Genomic DNA, 10,291 nt, shown 5'->3' on the forward strand with positions numbered 1-10,291 from the left:
GTTGTAAGAAATTTGCATGGTTCAGCTGATTTCAAAAATTTTAATCACTTAAAATATCTTGAAAATTTATGAAATCATAAATGAAAATTAAAAATAAAAAAATTAATAGTTTTTTAAACATGTATTATGTTTAAAACTTCTTTTGTATTTTCTTACCAAGCAAACGTGCAGGTTGACAATATATATGATCTTGTGCCTTATAGGGTGTTACTGGTTCCATAGATTTCCATGTGTAATCATGCTTCTGAGTTGTAACATTTTGCATAGGACCTCTACCAAGCCATTGTTTCTCACATGGTGTAATAGGTAATTCAGGTTTTACGCACAAGTTTTCTAAATAACTGGACTGAAACAAAGAAATGTATAGTATTAAGTTGTATAAATTAAAATAGAAATCAGTTAAATCAGACGATTAGTAACGGTATAACTAAAGTACAGTATGGTATAAAACTTCAAAATACTAGAAAATATCCTAATTAATATCTTACACTGTATGTTGTTTCGTCAGATATTTCACCGTCGCCAGTAACTAACCAATTCCGTGGTAAAATAGGATCCTCGACTACATTTGGACATTCCCAGTAGGAAAGTTGATACGTAGTGTTACTGTCCATTGGTATAGTCGATTTCCAATAACGCTAGAATAATATTTGTTATGTTAATTAAATTAGAATTAGAATTGCTAACAAAAAGAATATTAAAATATTTAGAAGAAATATGTTGCGATAACGAGAAGACTACTATGTACACTAATTGTAAGCCAATTGTTCAAGATGCGAAGAAAATACATTTCTTTAACAACTAGACTTATCCCTAATATAATTTAGTACAGTTTTAGTCAGAATTCGAAATTCTTTCCAAATTTTACATAAAAAATGTAATGTTCCATTCAAAATGAAAAGGAAGTTGTTTTATACATTTCCGAACCGCTCCCTCCACCTACAGAAAAATTATATCCACTATGTAAAGTGTCCTTCGAATTCGAGAAACTTTTGTGTAATAATTTTGCATAAAACGCATAATTTAGAAGTTATTCAAGGTGTGCAAGTTAGGCGGGACATTCTGTATGATCTGTTAATTGAAATATGTAATTCTGACAATAGTGTCATAAGCAATCTTGTCCATAAGAATAAGTAATTTTTTAAGAAATGTTTCAATGAAAATTTTTTTACTTACACGGATTGGAGCAAAAGATTTCGGCACTTCTGGTTGTAAATATTTCTGCAAATGAATTAAACACCTAAGACAGTGATCATATAAAACAAGACCGGTGCTATTGTAATACTTACGTAGCATGTTTGTTGAGACGTACAACAGCAGCAATTGCAACTTTCATCGTGATCTATCTAAAATGCGATTGCCAATATTGTTATTAACTTCTTATTGAAAACCATATTATTTTGGTTATGTTACTTATAAAACGTTATTATTATTATATTGATTATAGGCTTATATATCATAATCTAATTTATCGGTACAAAATAATAATTAATTTCTCCATCAATTTATAATCCTACAAACTTTTTTTTCAGTTGAGTGAAGTATTTACAATCTGTAAATACGTTCAACAGAACATTCTCTTCCTTCCTTTGTTAACTTAGTAATTGTTTATTAATGGAGTAATAATTAATTATTATTGCTAGTTTGTGCTACAGTGAATCTTATATTTAAATCTGTGGGCTTGAAATGTTTAAACCTTCTCACTTCGTTGGTATTGTTTATTAATTTGTTGGCCAATTTGTTAGGATGTATGTATTGAAATTCTTTGATGATATTTTTCGTAGTAGTGTTTAAGCCCTTCTTAAACTGTGGGTATTCGAAGGTCACGGTGAATTACCTGGTTAGATACATACCACGGCGTGCTGACAATGACCTGCAAGACTTTGTTTTGAAATTGTTTCGACGCGATTCTTAATCTTTATTAATTTTCGGGTATCGCGTCTCTCACACGCCAAATTAATTTTGTGTAGGTTTGCAGGTATGAACTGCGTCGTGACGTGAACTATTGTCTTGATCCTTTTGGAAACCGTTTTTACATAGAGGCGCGTTGGGTCTTTCGTACAGTTTTATCTAAAAAACTATGGTGAGGGGTGGCCTATGCGGACGAATAGGAGTCCTTCCTAGTCCTCGGCTGTCCTCCGGGAGTAGGGGTTGGGCAGTCTATCCTGGTTTTCCCGCGGAACTGATCTGTGTATGTGTGTGAGGTGACTTTACGACACGTCAATGGCTATTGAAGAAAATGTACGGGCGCCAAAAAGGCGTATGGCAAGCGGAAGTGTCGAGTTTCTGCGTCCATAAACACTTTCTGGCCCTCGACATCTGTCGCGTCGCGTTCTCTTTTGATTGTTCAAAAAGCTCGCGTTCACGACTGTTACCCGCCAAGCTAATCTTAGGTATAGTTGGGGCCACGATATAGCGAGGTCGTAAATGAAACTCTCAAGAATCGGCATCGATTGATGTTGCGGCACTCAAGGCCGTGTGTTGCAGTCTGTTTGAGGGTTCCAACAATAAACGAATGGTAGCATATGATTTGGTACTTCAAGTAGAAAATGGTATTTCATTTACAAATGGAAAATATGTTAATATTAAAGCTACACAATCCTTTTGCATTTTCTATCTGCATCTTGTAACCGTACTTCCAAATGCGGCTTTTCCCAGAAGAAAAAAACCCTAAATTGTCCTAGCTGAACTCAATTTTCAGTAAATATATTAGAATCAGTTTGACTTTCGCTGGATAGAAGAATTCTTTGTACGGTCCTGACCATGGTTTCAAGTACTTATCTGCTCGTATCTCTGTCAATTTTCGGGTCCCGGTTCGAAATTTCGTCTTGCTCGGAATGTTAGCAAAACGTCAAGTGCGTCACGAAACGATTGACGACTTGTTTCAAAACTCGAATATTCGATCGCGACTCGAAGTGTACTTGTTTCTCCTCGAACGGCTGGAGAGTGTCTTGTTCACTCGAAAGAATCTTTGCGAATGTCCTTTTCGATCCCCGAATTTTTCTGGAGTCCGCAGTGTAAGAAAGGCACGCTGATTGGTTTTTCACGTATGCAGAAATTACCAATCAACGTGCCCCTTAGGTGTCACCCACCCTTCCTTTGCGCCCTTAGCGCGCTTTTCCTTGGAAGGAGTGGGGCCATACCTGCGGGTGCGTGGCATCTTCGCTGTCCTTCCGTGACGCGTCGGAAATTCCCGCCAGGTCAACCCTCGGCCGAAAGTGCCGTTATACGCACGTGTGGATTGACCCTTCGGGAATACCTGGTTTATGACACGTCTTCGGTTATTGAGGACGCGGAAAGTCGAATTCTAAAGGCATTGTTCTGTAAGAAAGTACTTATTTTTTCGCGGAGCTACGAAACGTCTTTGTTCTCAAAAATAACCTTTGAGTGCGAGCGTGCCATAAACCCGGTCAACGAAGACCCCACGCGTTCCGTACCTGCGCGACGGAACAACATCGCTTCGAACGGGAAAGTAAGCACAAAATAATTGAAATTAGAAGACCTCAAAAATAGCAGGCCTGGTCGTCCATGTCATAAAGTCAAACCCTTAACGGTTGCGTCTGCGACGCAACAGAAATCTTTGGAGGATTTCTGTATTGGATGTACATATGTACATGTAGTCCCCCAGAGCTGTTTTCCGTACATCCATACTGGCTTCAGTATGGTTTTATAAATTAGAATTTTATTTTCAAGTGTCAGTTGTGATTTTGTGTCTATTAACCAATACATTTGCTGAAATTTTATACCAAGCTGTTTCCCTTTGGTAAAGATATGTTTGCGCCATGTTAATCTTCTATGTATTTAGGTATACGCGAAGATATTTTATATCTTTAGATTGTAGCATTTTGGTGTTGTTTAGGGTTACCGGCGAGCACGTATCTCTTTTCATTGTGAATGTTACAATCGTAGATTTTGTTTCATTAGCTTTGATTCTCCATTGTCTCAACCAGGTCTGAATTTTGTTTAGATTTATTTGTCCATTCCTTGAGGCAATCTCGGGGTCCGTGTGTGATACTAGTATTGCTGTGTCGTCAGCAAATGTAACCACTGATGTCAGTCGTGTTGTTAAAAAGTCAGCTATATATAAGAGATATACAATCCCTGTCCAAAAAATTAGGACCACTCACAATTTTCAACATCTTTCGTGTTTTGACAATATGTATATGAACGTCATGAACACTGTCTTTCTGCCTTATTATGCAGGATGGAAATCAGAATTTCCATATTCCCTTGGCTAGACAATTCTCCCGATATGAATCCAATTGAGAATGTCTGGAGTTTACTTAAAACACTCGTATATACATACATACACTACCGGCCAAAAGTTTGGAACAGTTCGATGCCAATTTTTAAATCCACACCCATAATCTAGAATGAGTTTCTTTTGATCTATTACCGATTTAAGACTTTCTAAAAATAATGTTTCGAACATTTTTTATAGTATCAGGCTTATGGGTCTGTACGATATTGCTTCGTTTGATGGTTTTCCCGGTTTAGAAAGCATGATAATTTGAGATACTTTCCATTAACTACGGAAGTGTTTCAATCTTGTATCTAGCTTAATTATATATGATTTCTTGCAATACTTTGCCAGTTATTAGATCGAACCCTGGTGCCTTTTACGGGTTAGTTTCAAATAGCATTCCTTATTTTTTTCAGTTTAAAGCTGTTAATGCTCGTGGTTGTGGCGATAAACTTTCGAGCTTTGTAGATGTTTGCACAATGTTGTGCCGTCTAGATACTGGTTCGAAGGACCACCCAAATGATTAGGACTTGGAAAAAACTGATCTATGTCTAACGCGTGATGTGAGCTGGTTCCACCTTGCTTCTCCTTGTTCGTGGTGGTTGAACGACTACTTCACTACGACACACTCGTCAACGTCGCGTCCCGATCGTCCGTGAGAGGAATTTTTGTTGGGACACGCTGATTGGTTAATGGTTAACGAGTGCATTTGCCAATCAGCGTGTCTAATATCGTCTTTGCCGCCCTTCCAGTGCGCCCTTAGCGCGCTGTCACCTTGGAAGGGTGGGAGACGGTCGCGAGGGGTGGGCGAAAGGTCCCAAAAATCTGGAATTTCCTCCGGGTGACTAATAGGCAAGCGGACCGTTACATACAGATATGCCGTTTATGGTATGTTCGTAGGCTATTGAGCGCGAGGGACACAAATTACTAAAAATCTAGCAAAGCAATTCTAGCGACCCTCGCAGGATGTAATTAGACCCGTGCAAGCAATAAACGAAAATCCTCAACTCAAAAATAACCGTTCCCGGTCGATCGAACCGTTTCTACAGAAAACCTAACACAGCTTTTTTGTTTCTGGCCCATTTTCCACCATCGTCTGTGATCGGTGGAGTTGATTGTCGTAGACGTTTAATTTTCTTGGTCGCTTTCCAAAATAAGTAATCATTCGCTTCTGTGGGTGATAAGTTAGAAAGATATTCGTGCATCGTGTGACGCATCGATTTGCAACGAGAGCCCAGCATCTCGCATGTGTAACGATAACCGAATTTCATTTATTCACTGCATAAACAAACGAAATCTGCTCTGAACCTGGCAAATACACTTGAAAACAGTCGACGACATAAGTTATACGTGTGATCTGAGATTATGTTACGATATTTTACCACATTTATTAAAAGTTTTGTTTTTGTGGCGTGGTAGCGAATGTGTTAAAGAGAAGCCTAACAGCTTCTCGATAGCCTGAACGCCGTGGGCACTAGCCTGAATGCTAGTACATGGCTCTATGATTACATGAGCAGTTTAAAGCAAAAGTGGTGTAAGTGAAAAAAGGCGATTTCTGGATAATGAGAGATTATTCTTCTGATTTACACCATTTTCGTGTATTACGTGAGAGCACACGCCTGAGCGGAGAAAGAGAGAGATGATGTCTCGGTAGCGAATAACAGGTGAGAATTTGTGCGAGATGATCTAGTTCCATACAGGCACCTGGTTTTGTGATCGTTAGATCAAAGAGGTTAGAGGCAAATAATTATCAATGGAAATTAAAAATTGATTCAAAAACTATGTTAAACTCATATGTGATATATTGTTACAATGAAATGATAGGTGTGCAAAACAAAAGGATTATTACAAAAGAAATCGGTAACGAAATTGACAAATATCTCAGATTCTATTGACGGATACTGTAGCGTCCCAAAACGCCGTAGCTCTTCGATGCTTGGGAACGCTGACTCGTGGCAGGGCGAGTCTTATTTATAGGAAAGAAATCAACACGTTTTCGAACTAAACAATTATTGTATTTCTTAAGCGTGTCCTCAGTGGAATGCGTGTTTAGGCGTGTTCTCAATAGAATGCGTGTCGAGGGTGAAAACTTCCGTGCTTTATAGCACGGAGCCGTCCACACCCGGCGTGGTGGTGGTAAGTGCGACGCGATGTGGAAGACGTCGAGCGATCATCGCTTTTGGCGGCCCATGCGACACAGGACCCAACGCGAGTCCCCTCAAGCGAAGAAACACTCGAGCCCTCTCGCCTCGGCAACCGCGGTCCTGCTTCGGTTCCTCGTGGGATCCCTTTGTCGAAGACCTTATTGCGACATTATAACACGGTTCCGCTGATGCCATACGGCTCGGCTACGCACTCGTCCTGTCGGTCCTGCGTCGCGGTGCTCGAAACCGAACAGATACTTTACTTACTGTTTGTTACGTAACGGTCGAGATCGCCTTCGTCTCGGGTTGTTTAAATAAGTAGAACCCAGAAATGTGGTTGATTTTGTTTTATTGAATGTTTAGGTTGAGCAGGTGTCGTTCCAACTGTACTGATTAAGACTATTTGCTGACTTGGTCCGGGTACATGATTTTTAGAGGGGTTTTGATACCTTGCTTCCGACCAATCAACGGTCAGGAAAAGGGCCTGATGTCGAGCGTCGCTTCTTGGGTTTTTCCCAACTTCGCCCCCTCCTACCTGTGGTGGTTGCTTGGCATTTTCGCGTTTCGATTTGGTATAAATAGTTGCTTATAATTGTATAGGTTATCACTGGGTGGGTTCGTAACACTGTTAAATTTTACAATAATTGTATACACACAGAATTAAGGACAAAGCGACGATAAGTCAAAGGTTTCACACAATGGCTACACATCTAAATTGCCATTATCGTGATCGCACAATATTGCGTGAAAGAAAAAGAATAATGAAATTTAAGACAACTCACCAAAAATGTGTATTAATGTGTATATTCCGCTTGTGTATGTATATAGGTAAATATGAATTGTATAACTGGATGAATTATCTAGCATATACGTGTTTTCCCTGATCTTACGTTGGCCTTTCCACTGAAGAAGAAGAAGATAGGTTAAGCAAGATGATCGTTGTTCAATAAAATAACGAATATAATATAATAAAAGAAATATATAAATCACAAAATAAGAAATGAATTTAAAAATGAATAAAATACTATAATTGAACATGTACATGGTCTTTAAAACTACATACTAGTGGTGCTGAGTCTTTCGTCACTTATGCTTTTCACAAAACTGTTAACAAACTCTAGCTCAATTTAGTTATACCACGGATTTCTCGATCACGCACCTCGCGACAGTTCGATCTGATGTCTTCGACAATAGTCATCCAGTCGTGGTTCCCCGAGAGCGAACTTGATGCCCTGCTCCTCAAAAACCACGTTGGAGATGAATTGCTTATAAATTTTAACGAATCGAATCAGTCGAGGAGGAACGCGACGGAGCCTCGTCCTGCGGTCTCGCTTGCTCCATCTCCGCGGAAAAGGTCCAACACCGCTACGGTCTATTCGCGCTTATCACTATTGAAACCACTCGATACGCTTAGACGATGTTCGACGAAAAAGTTGCTTATAGATTTTAATTACAAGTCTTTCTTTCGGGCTACCGATATGTTTCTGGCCAAGGATTTCCCACAATGCTTTGCACTGCCAGTAACATTACAATAACTTTACGCTCGCTGATTAACGCAGTGGATGTGGATCTACGCATTTATAATACTCTAACATATACTGAACATCCGGTGATATTATCAAGTTCTAAGAAACTATTCGGACAACGCATATCTAAATGATACTCGACCACGTTGGTTCCAAGGAAGGTATGCGTTACATTAACAACTAACCGTGATGCCAAAACAAAAGGATAAATTTCTTATACATCAAAGACTGAGTCTGCGATTAATTAGGGAGTTCCCACAATGCTATGCATTATCAAATCATAAAAAAAAAGAATTTTGTTCGGAACGTAACACGTGCAAACCAGAAAAGTAATTATTATTAGATGTAATAAAAAAAGGATCTGTTTGTTGAGATAGACATGTTTTTACTGCTTTATTAATTACCAAACAAATTATTTAAAAAAAAATGAATAAAATGTCATAAATTTAAATCGAAAAATAATAATTAGCATGACACAGAAACTTTGTGGATAGCAATAACGTTAAGCTCTTATTCATCGCTCACATCTTCTTCGAAATCCAGAAGTACAATGTAATTTATCTCACACCAAAGATTGACTTACACCATTCTTGCATATAGCGTCCATGCCATTCACTCGAATTCACCCACTCGGGTGGTTCTTACTTATTTTGCCATCTACCGAGAAACTAACGAGGATATCTTTACACCACTTCTGCACAAAACAGAAGGAAGGTTAATCTTTCGAGATGTGGTGTTAACTCAAAAAGGCAAAAAATTGACTTACGCCACTTTTGCTTTAAACGGCTCATATGTACATATATATGTGTTCTGACTGGCTAACTTCTGTATTCTAACTTTACTGCTCTTAACTGAGCTGGACTGACTTTCTTGAATGACTTGCCTTACTTTTTTTTCTTTTTCTCCGCCTGAGGATAATGTAGCAGAAAGCCAGTGGTGCATCTAGAATAAGCCAGTTAAATAGGAGAACCAAACAGGAGAAATAGAAACCATAGAAAAATTCAAGCATCAACCTAAGCAAACCTAAGCAGATGCTGAATCCTAGATAAAAGCAGGGGAAAAACAGAGGAGCAACGAGGGAACTTCAAGTGAGACAAGAAGGACCCCAAGTACCAAAAATCATTACGAATCGGATGCGCTAGTAGCCTGGCGGACCCGAGCAGGCTGGCAGCCAGCAAACTGTAGTCGTGTCAGAGTTCCGAGATAGCTGATATGATCCTTCAGTCCAGGAAAGCAACTGGTGATGATTCTGAAGCGTACTTTAATCCACTTCAATCCACACAGCTAGCACAAGTAGTCGTCGTAGTCGATACTCGCAGGAGAGTCGTTCCGATATACACAGTACGAGTGTATAACTTGCCTTACGTTCGTTCGAGTAACTTGTTGAATAGAATCGTTCAAACGAGTCGAATAATTTGCCTTACATTCGTTCTAGTCCTTTTATCTGATTTTGGACTAGCTCTTTCTTATGTGATGCACGTTGATTGGTCGATCCAAAAAATTACAAATTACGAATCAGCATGCCTAAGTAAGTGCGACTACCTTCCCCTTGCGTCCTTAGCGCGTTGCCTTGGAGAGGGGATAACGATGGGTTTGTAGAAGGTAGCGAATGTTTAGCAGCAGCATGGAATTTTCTCCAGATTCTGGCCGCGTCGATCCTTTGACCGTTACAATTTATTTCTGAATCACCCTTCGGAAAGCTCATTTTATGACACGTATTTTGGCTATTAAGGACGAGAGAAATTATTTCCTGATTTTCTCTCGCCAGGACATACATATACTTTAATCCTTGAAAACGGTTAGTAATGAACTAAGGTCCAAATCTAAAAAATAGCCCCTTCAGCACGACCGTGTCGTAAATTGTTATGCTTAACGGCCGTATTAAGTTTTCTTTTGTCGGATTCTGATCTTAATCATTACCATTGCTTGCGAGCTTTTCGGCTATTGCCTGTTTAATTATTATTAGATAGTTTTCTTTTACGTGAGTTGTATTTTGGTCCGAAGTTACTTGCCAGTCTGCTTTTTGTAGGGCGTTTGTAAGCTGGCCTACTGCATTTTCTACGCCTCTTTCTGATTTTAAAGGCATATCTAGGTGGATTAATTTATCTAATTCCAATCTAACAATATTCCAATTAGTTTTTTTTCTGTAAAGTGTTAAGTGTTTTTATGTAATTTGTGTATACATATATTATTACGAGGATAGGTTACTGGTCTGAAGAAAGAACTAGCGATAATTCGGTTTTGCGCTGTTTGATGTTTATGTCTTTTGTAAGACAGAAGACAATTACATCTGGTATTTTCCTGTGATCAATTGACCAATATGTTGGTTGTCCTATTGATAGGCACTGTAAATTTCTATTTTCCATTGCGGCTAATAC

At 38.9% G+C, this 10,291-nt stretch overlaps 1 protein-coding gene across 1 annotated transcript in view; it reads right to left on the reverse strand.

Moving 5' to 3' along the window:
• Window positions 1-9,999, reverse strand: part of LOC108577476 — a 33,057-nt gene extending 23,058 nt beyond the window's left edge. The window contains exons 1-5 of the mRNA XM_017940632.1: window positions 9,922-9,999; window positions 1,290-1,346; window positions 1,177-1,221; window positions 489-638; window positions 157-346 (exon numbers count right to left, since the gene is read on the reverse strand). Coding sequence (XP_017796121.1) covers window positions 157-346; window positions 489-638; window positions 1,177-1,221; window positions 1,290-1,346; window positions 9,922-9,999 — 520 coding nt within the window. The remainder of the gene's footprint in view (window positions 1-156; window positions 347-488; window positions 639-1,176; window positions 1,222-1,289; window positions 1,347-9,921) is intronic.
• Window positions 10,000-10,291: the final 292 nt, after the last annotated feature.

The sequence above is a fragment of the Habropoda laboriosa genome, unplaced genomic scaffold, assembly GCF_001263275.1.
Source record: "Habropoda laboriosa isolate 0110345459 unplaced genomic scaffold, ASM126327v1 scaffold797, whole genome shotgun sequence".
Lineage (NCBI taxonomy): Eukaryota > Metazoa > Arthropoda > Insecta > Hymenoptera > Apidae > Habropoda > Habropoda laboriosa.